General features: G+C 35.8%; 2 protein-coding genes across 4 annotated transcripts in view; one reads left to right on the top strand and one right to left on the bottom strand.

The window, feature by feature from the left end:
• The window catches only part of LOC107577665 (UPF0769 protein C21orf59 homolog), a 16909-nt gene extending 4322 nt beyond the window's left edge, over positions 1–12587 (bottom strand). For all 3 annotated transcript variants that reach the window (XR_001608236.1, XR_001608237.1, XM_016263716.1), the window contains exon 1: positions 12453–12587. Coding sequence is in view for 1 of the 3 variants with exons in the window: in XM_016263716.1 (XP_016119202.1) it covers positions 12453–12503 (51 nt within the window). In the remaining 2 variants the exon portion in view is untranslated. The remainder of the gene's footprint in view (positions 1–12452) is intronic.
• LOC107577653 (cytokine receptor common subunit gamma-like) lies at positions 9405–14909 on the top strand. The gene is made up of 8 exons (XM_016263707.1): positions 9405–9490; positions 10203–10284; positions 10367–10542; positions 10637–10770; positions 12517–12685; positions 13460–13559; positions 13671–13767; positions 13858–14909. The coding sequence occupies exons 1-8, from the start codon at positions 9421–9423 to the stop codon at positions 14074–14076; spliced, it is 1047 nt and encodes a 348-aa protein (XP_016119193.1). The 5' UTR covers positions 9405–9420; the 3' UTR covers positions 14077–14909.
• The last annotated feature ends 99 nt before the right edge of the window (positions 14910–15008 follow it).

The raw sequence follows: 15008 nt of genomic DNA, 5'->3' as shown, positions 1-15008 counted from the left end.
ATATAAGAACTTATTATATTAGGCAGAGACCACTGTTGGATGTTAATTCTTGTCTGATGTTTAAATAACATACAAACTTCAGGAAAAGTAGCCCCAAAAACTTTGGCATAGTCCCCTGGTGTAACAGGAATCTTATAATGTGCCAAAAACTCACCGTAAGTAAAAAGAAAACCATTCAAATTAAATAACTGATCCACCAATATGATGCCTTTATCAAACCAGTTTTTTAGATAAAGCGATTTGTGTTTATATAATATATCCACATTGTTCCATATATAGTACCTATGAGGTGAAAAATTGTGCTTGTGGATCAAAGACCGTGATAAAAAGGCCTGACGGTGAAATTCAGCTAGTTTTCCTGGTATTTTATCAATATTATAATTACAGCTAAGAAAAAAATGTATACCACCAAATTTTGATAGAATATGGGAGGGAATAAAACACCAAATGGAATTAGGATTTGTAACAATTTGTTTAAGCCAATTAACCTTACATGTATAATTTAATGTAGCAAAGTCCAAAACATTTAAGCCACCATTTTCATATGAATTCATAATAACTGTCTTCTTTATGTAATGCGTTTTATTTTTCCAAATGAAGTCAATCAATATTTTGTCAATTTCTTTACATAGTTTTTTATCAAGATGTAAAGCCATTGCTGCATAAATAAGTCTAGAAATACCCTCTGCCTTTGTAATTAAAACTCTACCCCTTAAAGAGAGGTCTCTTATTAGCCAATGATTTAACTTTTTTTTGTTTTTTTCAATAATAGGACTAAAATTTAGCAAGCACCTTTTTTCTGGTCTTTGGTTATCAATATTCCAAGATATTGAAACTCATACTTTAAGGGAACACCATCATAGCTAGTTTCGAGACATTCCTTTACCGCCATAAGCTCACATTTAGTCAAATTTAAGTATACCCCTGATGCTCTTGAAAATTCGCCAATTAGATCAATTGCCACAGATATCTGATTCTCATTTTTAATAAAAAGTGTAGTGTCATCTGCTAATTGTGTCATTTTTATCTCTCTATCAACAATAGTGATACCTCTCAGTGGGCTTGATTTAATATGAGAGGAAAGAAGCTGACTTACTAACAAAAAGAGGTATGGAGATACTGGGCATCCCTGCCTAATTCCTTTAGAAATATCAAATCTAGGGGAAGTACCATTAAATAACTTTATAGAACAGTTGCCATTTTTGTAAAGAGTTTCAATTGCTGTAGAAAAAAAATGACCAAAATCACATTTCTTTAGAGTATCAAGGATAAACTGATGTTCTATAGAATCAAATGCTTTGCAAAACTCTAAAAATAATATAAAGCCATTATCATTAATCAGATCTGAATAATCCAAAATGTCCAAAACTAATCGTATATTATTTGTTATGTGCCGATTTTTCATGAATCCCGATTGTGATTCATCAATTACTGAATCTAAAACGGTTTTCAATCTTCTAGCTAAAATTTGGGCCAACAGTTTATAATCATTATTTAATAAACAAATACGGCGCCAATTATCAATATACTGTCTGTCTTTATTTGGTTTGGGAAGCAATACAATTAAACCTTGTGTTAAAGTGGGTGGAAGACACTGTTTTTTGATGCTTTCAACAAAAACCTCTAAAAGAAAGGGAGCCAATTCCTCGGAGAATAATTTATAGAACTCTGATGTCAAAGCATCAGTGCCTGGTGATTTGGAATTTTTCAAATGATTAATTGCATCCATCAGCTCGCAAATTGTAACAGGTCTATCACAATGTTCCTTTTCAGTTCTATTAATAGGTTTTTAATATGCAACGAATTCAAAAAGGCATAGGCTGACACCTGAGAGTAGATGTTTACAAATTTTTATAAAATTCACTACAATATTGAGAAATTACTGTATGATTATCCGTTATAACTCCATTAATATTTAATTTACTAATGGTGTTATAAACAAAATTCCGCTTTTCTAAATTAAAAAAATAATGTGAATTTTGTTCCCCTGCCTCAAGCCTTTTTTTCTGGAACAAATAAAGACACCTTCAGCTTTTTTCTTATACAAATCATCTAGTTTACTTGATAACTCAGCCATTTCTAGTTTCTCATCCTCTAAAAGAGAGAATTTGTTATTCTTGTTATTGTTCTATTTTCTTCAGCTCGTTTACTTTTGGCCATAAAGGAACCATACTTTCTCATATATTTGCCAATTTCAAACTTTAGAAGTTCCCAATTTTTGCCAAAGGCATTTTCCAGTTTAGCTTTAAACCAAAACCTACAAATCAAATCTTTAACTTTCGTTGGGACCTCATTATGCAGCAAGAGGGAATTATTAAGTTTCCAATATGAAATATTTGCATTATGGTTTTTGGAGTGCAGGTTCACATTTATATAGATGGCTTTATGATCTGTTAAAGGAGTAGGTAAAATATCTACTTCTACCCCATCTTTATCTATTCTGGATAGATTAGAGCCTGATTTGTTACTCCATGTGAAGGCTATGTCATTAGGTTGTTTAACTCTCCAGATATCTTTTAGATTACATTTATCCATAACATTTTTGAGATTAATATTTATTGAATTTGATCGACCTGGTGGCCATTTATCTGTAGCATAGTCCTGAATAATGTTAAAATCCCCTCTTATTATATAAGCATTTGGATATTTGTCCAACCAAACTTTAAAGGTGTTCCCTACAGCCCCCAAAAGACTATCATTCTCTGGTTTCCTGTTGTACCCATAAACATTAGCTGTAATAATGAACATATCATTACAATTGAGTAACAGACAAACAAAGTGACCTTCAGGATCACTTACAGACTGCACAACTTCATTAAATCTATTCTTAAGTGTTATTACCCCAGCTGAATGTTCAGAACCATGGGAAAACCATATTGAAGTACCCCACTGAGCATTCCAAAATTTGCGATCATCATTAACCGAATGAGCTTCTTGTATATAACAGAAATCAGACCTGTGTTGTTTAGCAAATAAAAACAGGAACATTGCAACAGCGCGCTCTGAACCTACGCGTCATTTGACAGAATGACGTGGAACAGAACATTGAATAATTCATATCTATCTATCTGTCTGCTTACTAATCTTATACTATTTTTTTCTTCAAGCAGCCATTGGTAACAAAAATTCTAATAAAAAATAAATAAAACATGAACTATGCAAAACATATTTAACGTTAAAAGAGGTCAAGTGTAAAAGTAGTAAACTCAGGAAGCAAATTCTAGTGATTCTAGAAACCTGCAGTGATATGTGCAAGTGCTCTTTAAGTACAAAATAGTGTTTCCTGCCAGACCAGAATGGGCTTTTCTTTAGAAACAGTTTGACATATATCAAGTGATGTAAGTCAAACCACATCTTCCTGTTTCCTCTCTGTTAGGAATGGCTGCAGTTTTCTTGTCCAGGGTGAGCAGCGGTTCAGCAAGGAAGTCCTGCCCCTTTATTTCAAACACAGCAACATGACCAGCTTTGTGCACCAGCTCAACATGTGTATGTGTTCAGCCAATGATAAGATATACAGCATATAGACAGGGCCGTCCCTAACTGACGCGGGGCCCAGTGCACAGTTGCTAACCCTCACATTCTCTCATGCTGAGATGTGTGCGTAAATAAATATCGGTTGTATATGGTGTATATGTGATTTCATGACTAGGTTTCAGTTAGCCGTGGAGTTGAAGAGGCAGGGCAGGTGTCTCAGGTACTCATTCAGGTTAGTCATGTCAGAGGCTGGCAAGACTCCTCAGACCTCAGACTCATGGCTTTGTGCAGGTGAGCCTTTCTCCTTGACAAGTACAGTATTCATTAGAGTAAAGCTAAACTTCAGCCTCGTTTATACACTTAAGAGTGGATGTCAGTGGAACTGAAAAGTCAGTTGGTACTTATTAAAGCAATAAGCCCCAAGAACCACGGCTTCACGGGGCTTATTGCTTTTATAAAACAGTTATTCCATATACGTAGTAAGGTTTCACAGAATAAAACAGAGCAAATAATGTGTAATGATATAAATAAAAACTGTATTCTTCCGCCAAACAATGTAGTTCCTCAGAAACAGTTGTGGTTCCAACAAAGTTGTTGCCGAGCAACACACAGAAGTAAACAAAGGTGTATGTTTGTAGTGTAATTTCCGACAGCTTCGAACGCTGCTCAACCAATCAGAATCGAGGACTGGAACTATCCGTTTTAAAATTCCTAATATTTCCTATGTTTTACACAAATATGTCACTTCAAATACCATTCAAAAACATTAAAAAAGATTTTATAAATATTACTTGTGTTCACCAAGGCTGTATATATTTGATCAAAAACACAGTAAAAACAGTAATATTATGAAAGTGAAAGTGAAAGTGAAGTGACATGTGGCCAAGTATGGTGACCCATACTCAGAATTAGTGCTCTGCATTTACCCATCCAAAGTGCACACACACAGCAGTGAACACACACACCGTGAACACACACCCGGAGCAGTGGGCAGCCATTTATGCTGCGGCGCCCGGGGAGCAGTTGGGGGTTCGGTGCCTTGCTCAAGGGCACCTCAGTCATGGTATTGAAGGTGGAAGAGAGCGCTGTACATTCACTCCCCCCCCCTACAATCCCTGCCGGTATGAGACTCGAACCCGCAACCTTTGGGTTATGAGTCCGACTCTCTAACCATTAGGCCACGACTTCCCCGCTTATTTTATGAAATATGTTTACAATTTAACACAACTGTTTTATATTTTAAAATGTATACAAATGTAATTTATTCCTGTGATGGAAAAGCTGAGTTTTCAGCAGCCATTACTCCAGTGTCTTCAGTGCCACATGATTGTTCAGAAATCAATCTAATATGCTGATTTGCTGCTCCCAAAAAAAAAAAAAAAAAGTGCTGTTTTGTTCAGAATGTTTTTGATGAATAGAAAGTTCAAAATATTTTTTTTAAATAAATGTCTTTACTGTTACTTTTGAATTGAATGCATCCTTGTTGAATAAAAGTATACATTTCTTTCAAAAAAAAATCCATACATACATACTATATTCATACATGCATACATACTATCCATAAAATCCAAACTTTTGAATGGTACTGTAGGTCAATGCCAATAGCATTTAAACATTCAATTATCTGCCATGACTAACTCTTTTAACCGTTATTCTTTCCTGAAGGGATAATGAGAACTTGTGGAGAGAACTGGACTCATTAAGATAGAACTATCAGCAGCAGCACAAAATCATACGCAAGGTAAATGAAAAACACATTTGAAAACTATATAGTGTTATTTCAGTTTTTCTTTTTTAATAAATCTGCATAAATGTCAACAATTCTGTGTTTTTCTGTCAATATGGGGTGCTGTGTGTACATTAATGAGGAAAAAAAATTAACTTAAATGATTTTAGCAAATGGCTGCAATATAACAAAGAGTGAAAAATTTAAGGGGGTCTGAATACTTTCCGTACCCACTGTATATATATATATATATTGATAATCACTATACAAAACTCTCCTATCCTGTCACTCCTTTTCAGATTATAAAGTTCATCATCAACATCGTTCAGTCAAATGGGATAAAAGGTTGCAAAAGAAGACTGTAAGTTTATTCACTTAAAGTACACAAAATGTCTTCATAGTCAGTGAGAAATGTGATTATTTGCAATTTCAGCTATCTCTTCTCACATTACATTTCCTTTCTCCACACTAACAGCCCCATGATCGACAAATCTGGGGAGTTTCAGTCCGCACCGAAATACGCCCGTTCCTTCAGTGTGAATCCCACCCTTACCACTTCCCCCCTACAAGAGAAGAGATCCCTTCGTTGCAAGAGATGCATGCTAAAATCTTTGTTTAATCTAATTTATTTTTCTAAGTTTGAATTCTTGACTCTCTTCACCTAACACGATGCCGATAAGTAATAAAAGCAGCTTGATTTCTGTCATATTGAAAGTAAGTGACATCTCTGTGGGTTTCTGGGAAGCTGGATGTGTCACCAGCTGACGTGTACTCAAATGGCATGATCATGTCTGACATCACCCACTTGCTGGATCCCACACCTGAGCCTGACAGGTTAGAGAGCAGCAGTGCATCTGTAGTCTTCATCCTCTACAGAACTCTTGTATAGAACTCTTGTATTTTGTATAATTAGAGGTTTTTAAACGTACTCCTTTACTGGGTAAAATAAAAAAGGAACAAAGTACTTTTCAGGGTTTTACAGTCTATTTTCCACTGTCATTTGTGTTTTCGGTTTTACAGAGAGCCAGTGACAGAAACCCTTCCCGCAACTCACACCACATTTGTATCTCCCGCCGCCCCGACTCTGCCCTCCATGGAGGTGGCGTTGACTTTGCTGGATGACCCAGCTGCCCAGGAGTCTGAGGAAATACCCTCAGAAAGGTTAGCTAGCAAACTGATCATGTGTGGCATTTATTTTATAATTATAACAGATCCCTGTTCTGTTTTATCAGTAACTCAATTATTTTCATAGGGCTTCACAACTGAGGGGAAAATCTAATTGCGATTTTTCTGATAATTTTTTTTTTTAATTGTGATTTAAAATGCAGTTTGCCAGATTTGTTGTGCTTATTTTTAGGGCTGATCAGTTTGGCCAAAAATTATGATTATACATAAATATGACAATAAAATAAGAAATTTTACTTTAAGACTATTTCACTCTAAAATAAAAATTTAGTCTAAGAAAATAATAGAATACATTTTTTTATTTTACAGTAGATCTGTAAAATTACAATAATAATATTTGTTTCTTTATCTTCAAGTAGACATCAGATGCTAAATTCATTTTTACATGGTGTTTGCATATAAATGTGTCTTAGCAGTGTGTGGACACAACCACCCTACAATGATAAAATCCACTCAAAAAACCTAATCAGTCTCAATTATCAAGCCATTTTGATTTTCTGAGCAGTTTGATGTCATACTGCTCAGGCTCCGCCCACGACCGCTATATTAGCGTATTTCAGCCCTCAGCCAGTTGGACTCTGTCGGCCATTTTCTCCACGCTCGAGCAGCTGTAGCGACCATAGACTGTAAAAAAAGATGGACGACGCATCTCCTATTCCTTCCACTATATAAAAGTGAAGCCAAAGCATCTCAGTATGGCCGCTGCCATCTTGAGTAAATGACGTCATTTGGAGCCAGAGTCTGCGCAGTAGAGATTTGTTTGGAGCCAGTCTGCGCAGTAGTGTTGTGAGGTGGAGCCGCGGTATCAAACTCCCGCCCAAACTTCACTTTCCCGCAGCTTCACTTTTCAGGACGTGTGAGGCACACCCGGTAGTGACAACGTCTCATAAGCAATGCGGGTGTATTGTAGTTGGATGTAAAAGTGAACATAAGCGTCTTCATTTTCTCCCAACATCAGAGCCACTGAGGACGCAGAGGATCAGTTTTACAAAAAAGAATATATACACACACAAAAAAAAATGGTAGAGGGGTGGAGTGAGCAGTAGCTCATTATCATTTAAAGAGACATGCACCAAAACGGGTCACTGTGAACCGAGTTGTTTTTGACAAGGTAAAAAGGGTGTTGTTTTACACGACCATTGAGAAATTTTAACCAAAGTATGTTGCAGACATTTCATGAAGACCATAAAGAATCATAACAACTTGTGGAAAATGGGCATCCGATGTCCCCTTTAAAACATTATGCCTAAAATCTTTTATTTTGGTGAAAAACCGCAGATTTACAGCTTCTCCTTCATTGGCAACAGATTCTAAATGCTTCTCATTAAAAATCCGCTAAAATGTTTGGTGTATTGCATTTTCAAATGCAAGCAACCCAAACTAACTGCACTTTGCAGAGATGGAGATCATATGAAGCAGCATTTACTGCAAACCAAGTTGCTCTGAGACACTGAAAACACTGTTATCCTGAGCAGCTCGCATACTGTATAAATAAACGCAGTGCTGTGATTCACTCTAAAACACACGGCGCATACACTATCACACTAAAACATTTTGATTAAATGTTCAGCCCGAATATTACACTCCCCTTCTTCTCTTTATAACAGAAATTATGTGTCTAATCCACTGGCACTGATTGACTCCAGGTTAGCAGCGATCCGCTCATGCTCTCCACCCTCACCAGACCTGGACAATTTCAACAAGGTCTGACTTACAACATCATTGAAAAATACAACACAGATGCTATTACAAACCACACTGCTTCAGTTATAGTTAACAAGCTTATGTATGATCTGACATGTTTGGTTTCATGTTTATGGTAGATCTTTACCCCTGACTGCCACATCTCTGCTGTTAAAGACTCCAACACAAAAACCGAGAGCAAACAGAGAAGGCAGAATGAAGCAAACACGTTACCTCACGCCAACACAGGTACACACATATACACCCACGCTTCCCTCTCACACACCGTCCCGAACCCACACATGAATTCAGAACTTACACTTATGGTTTTTTTCACTATATTGTGTTTGTGCAGTTACACAGCAGCAGCAGAGCCTGCACCAAAATGCAGACCCGGAGCAGGAGCGCTACGATAGTGGAGAGTATTCGGATATATTACCATCCCTTCTGCAACTGGCGTAGGAAGCATCCAGCCTATCCTTCAGTAACCCTACACTGCCTTTAGAGCTCTCTTTTGTCATTTAAAACTCTGATGCATTTGACATTGTGAAATAAAAAAAAATCCGTTAATGCAACCTCTGCATTGGGTGCTGTTGTAAAGTCAGCATTTCTGTGTGGGAGGCTTGCCATGATGAGCATTAAAGGTTTAATCTAGCAGAAAATCTGCTGCATACTCACCCACCATTTGTTTAAATGAATAATAACTCTTTTATTTGCTCAATTAAAAGTTACTTGAGTGTATGATATGCTATTGATACACAAAAAAGTTTGTAGCACTAAAACATTTAAAATGTCACAAAAAATGTAAAGTAATAGTGATTCATCATAGTATCTCCCATGTGATGCAAAAAATATATATATATAAATTCATAATCTGTTTATTTAACAGTTCATCTTCTTTAGTAATAAATTTCTCTGCTGAAATGTAAAGATATGGTCGCCAACTATATGATAGCACACTAGTTTTGAGACACAAGATTGTTTAGAATAATTTCTTATGTGGATCAGTTATTTTGCTGTACCTGATTGTTATATAATGTCTAACTAAAGGCTAGAATATATGTTTATTGCTTAAATATCACTATAGCATATTTTAGGTTTCTTATAACAATATGTGTTATGTAAACGCAAGATAAAATGTTCTAAAAAAATTGTAATGCCCATTTTCTTTCATACACAAATGTAGCATTTTTTTCTTTTTATAACAGGCAATCAGCAAAATGTGGCTTCTCTTGAACAGGAAGCTCTCACACACATACGCCAGCCCACACAGAGAGCAGATACATTTAGGCTAGAAAAGGGAAGACTGAAACAAACCTAAAACAACAAGTGCGCTATGTGACCTGTCCAAGATGATATTATTTTTAGTCAGTCTTTTCTTTGGGAACATTCCTTCATTTGCATTTTCAGCATTCCAGCCAAGTGAGTATTTTACAACTACACCATTCTGAAATGAAATTTATTTTTTCCCTTATTATTTTGATTTGATATCATGTTGCCTAAAATACCTAGTATTAAAAAACAAAAGGTTTAAAGGATTAATTTCGAAACTATTAAACAAAACAGTAGGGTTTGTTGGCTTTTGATTCATTTCTTCCCCTTTTTGTGGTTTTATATGCTCTCTAAAACTACCGAAGTATGTGGTTCTACAACAGTTAAGATGTTAAAATGTAATATGTTAACATATATAGGGGCTAAAAAGTCTGGCGGCAGAGATTGTTTCATCAGCAGAGGTGACATTTCCATATTACTGAAGAGCTGACAAATGTTCAGTTGCTTGCCTTCCAAAATGGCTGGTCTGTGGCCATGATTCACACACGCAACATGAGCTTACCACATTTTTGTTACAGTTTTTCATACAATGACTAAATCAAAATATTCTAAGAATTCTTATGTAATACTACAATTGAATTTTAATCAGTAAGACGGTATAAAATATTGTTTTTGACTGAAAACATACATATTTCCTGTATGTATACGTTTCTTTCCAGTCTTCACCGGCTGAGCATCCTCTACTGACAAACTACATGCATTACAAGCTGTCATTTATATATTATGTACATTAGAATTAAAAATAAAATAAGGTTCTTTTAAAGATGAATTTAAATGTTAACTTTCTCTCTTCTTTACCCAGAAATAAACTGCCTTATCATAAACCTGGACTATGTTAATTGCACGTGGAGTGAGCATGAGCAAAGTTACAGTTTCAAGAGCAAGTGCGTATGTTCAACAAAATAGAAAAACCTGCATTTTTGGATAAACATTTCAGGACTGACATTAGCATGTGATTTCTCTTAGGTTTTCACATAACAAAACTCTGGATTGTCCTAAATATCTCAAGATTAAAGGTGTTAACGTGGGCTGCATTTTAACCTACAAAAACCCACAACGGTTTAATACTTTAAACACATGGCTGTACAGTGACAACGGCAGTTTGGTGACAGAGCAGAAACATGAAAACATGAAAGCATCTGGTATTAGAAATTATTCATATTTAATATGACTTGCAAATAATTATATGGAAATGACCGGCTGATGGATTGATACTTTATATGTGTTGTTAATCAGTGAAGCTTTATCCTCCATTCAACCTGTCTGTGGTGGAGAAAAAAGATGTTGCACTGTGGCTGTACTGGAATATTACAAGGAACGTCTGCATTGAGAGTGAAATTCGTTACAGGACAGACAACAATGCCTGGAAGGTATGAAATTAATTTGATAAAACTAAACTCTGACATTGTATAGTAATTTAATATGGCCTCTAATGGCTTACTGATTTATTATGAGAAGCATTTGCTGACATTGAAATCAACAGCATTTTAGCGATGTCCACATCAAAATAAATGGACAAAAGTGGGTTTATAGAAAGCATATCAAATGCAACTAAAGTGTCTACTTTAACGATTTCAAATAACTTTTGTGAAAAAATGTCAAAATATGGGTGAAATAATGTTCCATCGCCATTCAGTCTCAGATGTATTTATGTAAAAAAAAATGAAACAACATACTTATTCTGACATGCGCTTATTAAATATAAAAGAATAAGTGATCATACTAAATTGTATTATACGTTAAATGATTTAAAACTTCTTGCTGACAAATGGGTAATACCTACTTGTTTAAAGGAGAGTGGCAAAGATTAGCAAAGATTTAAAATTACGATTAATAAAAAAAATTTCAAATTACTTTGTGTGTTTGTGTGTGTGAACCTTTAATAGAGTTTTTTAATGTCCTCTGATGATTCTTGTTCTAAATATGCCAGACAAGTTTTTTGGTATTTACACTAGTATTGTTACACTGAATGATGGTCTTTTTTTTTTTTTTGCTCAGAAAAAGATGAAATTAAGCAGAACACCTTCTTTAATTCTTTCACATTCTCATTCTTTCGTTAAAGCCGTATTATACTTTTATTGTATTGATGCTTGAAAAACCCTTTTCGTCTTTGATTCAGTTCCAAACGACACCAAAGCAACTACTGCCCTCTTTTGCCTTGTCTAAATACCCTCACTTGCGGTCTTTGCACTTGACCACTTTTATGAAGTATTTCCTGTATTTGGTCCAAGTGTTCAAGTGAGCATGAAGACCACAAGTGTGTGTAGAACTTTTCATTATCTGATGGGACGCACATATAGTGTTGTAAAAATGCAAGTGTTTACAGAGATTTATTTTTACTTTCAATACTTTGCATTTAAAATCAACTTATAAATGTCTCAGTAGTCCCTATAACAGATGACACAATTTAATTTTGTGCTGCTTCTAATTAAGTGATAAAAAGCAGTTGCAAATGTACAAAATAAATATCACTACTACTCATTTGCACCAATAAAACCTGCAACTCTCTGTTTTACTACCAAATTATATGTAATATCTAATTATCATTAATATTTAACATACATTGGAAAGGTTTCCATGACCTCTCGCGAGATCTCGGCGTTTTTAAGACCTGGGACAGTCTTGCGGACTTACTTCATGTCGTGCGCACGCTCTCTCAAATGGCCAAGACAGCAAGTGTGGGTATTTGGACAAGGGTTTGAAGCGGGGTTTTGAACTTATGTATCGATTGAGTAAATGATTCAGTGACTCGTAACAAAATGTCACTTTTTTCCCCCTGTATTAATCGCTGTTGAAAAAGACAAGTCACTTGTCGCCACCTATCGGCTTAATTACGTAACATGCGAAGAGATACGTCCAAAAATAATAATAAGAGGCATTTGCACTTAAAAAAGAACAAGACATTGTTACTATGCCATATCTTGTTGGAACTCCTTATTAAATGGTAAAGTGATTTGCTGAGATAAAAGAGAAAATCCCAGTGCTTGACGACTAATCAATTTCGAGGACCGTAAGTTAACTGTTGTATAAATTGTCATAGTATGCTTCTCACCTTGTGGTCGTCTGAACACCAAACAACACAAACACGCGGCACAATTAACATTTCTCTTCCCTAGAACACCACTCCAGGCCACATAACCTCCTTCAGTTTGCCGTTTCCCTCAAAAAAGCGGTATGAGTTCCAGGTCAGGGCTCGAATAGGGTCTTCCTGCGGAGAGTCCATGTTTTGGAGCGACTGGAGTGAGCCTGTCTACTGGGGATCTTTAAAGGCCAACAATAACACAGGTAACTTATCTTATCTGTATTACAAGTCTCTCAGCGCTTTATCTGCCTAGTAGTATGCTGCAAATGAAAAGGATGAAGAAGCGCTTTCTCGACGCCTCGTGAGAACAGCCAATCAGAACAAGTTCTCTCTGCCCGTGCGTGCGCTCACACTCTGCAGCACATTGTATTTTCATGCTTTCCGTAATGCATCACCTCTGACAGGATCAGGATGCTTTTTTTATGTTGCAAGTGAGGAATTTGTTTTAATCCTTCCACAACCAGTTTCATGTTTGATGGTTAATATACATGACGCACTGGTTGTACCAGGGCCTGTCCAAATATCTTGCAGTCTTTGCACTTGACCACTTGTTGACTCATATGATGTACTGTGTAGTATTGTAAAAATGCAAGTTTTTTCATTACTTGCACATTTTGATTTTCAATACTTAAAAATGTCTGTTCAGTTGAGCCTATGTAATTGTGATTAAGTGATAATGTTGCAAACCTTTTACAAAATACACATGAAAGATGATGGGATAGGATAAGCTTGGCCTCAAATACCACTCAGAAGTCAGAAGGGGCACTGAACACTGAAACTGGGACAGTCGAGTGCAAAGTCTCAAGTGGCCAAGACTGCAAGGGTGGTATTTACAGGCCCACTGTCAGTTAAAGGAGCAATATGTAACTTTTTTTACTGTACAAAAGCATAAACATATGTTTGCAAAGATTTTGCTGGATTGAAAAAACAATTATGAAATCTTTAGCAGTGGCCTTAATGACAACTCTTTTCCCCAGAGAGTCCGAGTAACATGTCTGGGACGTCACTGGTGCTGTATATAGCGGGAGCCCTAATAATTCTCATCATACTCTCCTGCTTGCTTGTTCATAGCGAGAGGTCTGAAACCCTTTTTCTTTATTTTAAACATTGCATTTTAATTTTCCACAGTATCTTTTAATTCAATAGAAGTGTTTTATTTATGATAATTTGATGTGTAATGTTCCTTAGGTTAAGAATCATTTTAATACCAGTGGTACCAAATGCAGGACGAAATGTAAGCAATTACTTTGCAGCCCTTTTTGACAATTATAATGGCAATGTTGAGGTAAGCAACAGTTATTATTTTTTCAATCGTGTACCATCCTTGAATAGTGGTAAAGAGGTAATGTGTGAATGAATTTTTTTTGTCATACAGAAATGGCTGTCCATGCCTAAAGATCTGGAGAACGGCTTCAAACCCAATTTCACAGAGCGTGCCTGCCCTGTGCGCGAGTACAAGACAGTGTCCCAGTCCAGCACTGACAGCGAAAGCATCCTCTCAATCCCAGCTCACAGCTCATCAGCCTCCACCATACCTGGATCTGCCGAAACCTCACAAACCCAAGATCAATCGCAAGTGGATATTCCAGTCTAAATCTTCATCTTTATCTGAGGCAATTAAAATTGAGAGTTTATCTTTGAAATTAGAATCTTGATTGAAAAGAAAAATATTTCCAAGTGTAAAAGGGTTTTGCATGTGTTATATAATGATGAATCCCAGTCGAATCTAGTATTGGCATTTTGAAATCTTTTTTTTGTATCAACTCAAAACAAGGAATGATAAACATTCAGTTGCTTCTTTTAAGCAGGGTAATGTAGTGTTTATAATTGAAATAGTGCTCTTTTTTTGTTTGTTTTACATAGTTTGGAGTTGGTTTTTGTTGTAATAGGTCAGGTGGAGTTGCAGCATAGTAGTCATGTTTTTAGGGTCGCTGGAAGGAATGCTTCTATAAGATTAGCGTTTTTGCCAGCAGTGACTGTTATATCAAAGTGTAAGATGTGTCTGTGATAACATTTATACCTAGTACAAAGTAAATTCTAGAATCTGATTTGCATACTGGTGGGGAAATCCCATCACCTACACACCCATGTATTATCTGATTATTTAGCGGAGTGTTATTTGTGATTCTATTTGTAATTATTAGTGTAGTTTCATATATATTTGCAGGAATTACACTTCAGCTGCTCTGAAATGTTATTTTTAGATTATTCTGTTTTTCTAGACATATATATATATTTGTTTTTAATGTATAGTATCTTTATCATACCATATCGTAAAAGGCCCTAAAGAGGCACCTGAAATCTTCAAATTAAACAATGTTGGTAGCATATGTATCTTGATTAATGATCTATTCGGTTTTCATTAGGATTTATTTTTGCACTTTTAGCTTGTTGCTCATCTGTAGTACTCTGATAAAGTGCCACATTTTTGACATTCAACATACTTTTGAGACTTGAATTTGCTATTTTAAGATTATTAGATGAAGACAAATATGATGCTTAATGTAATGCTTTTACAATTTCTGA

This window comes from Sinocyclocheilus grahami, unplaced genomic scaffold, assembly GCF_001515645.1.
Source record: "Sinocyclocheilus grahami isolate Dianchi unplaced genomic scaffold, SAMN03320097.WGS_v1.1 scaffold32.1, whole genome shotgun sequence".
Taxonomy (NCBI): Eukaryota; Metazoa; Chordata; class Actinopteri; order Cypriniformes; family Cyprinidae; genus Sinocyclocheilus; species Sinocyclocheilus grahami.
The sequence above is the reverse complement of the archived record's forward strand: the minus strand, read 5'-3'. Positions and strand labels throughout refer to the sequence as shown.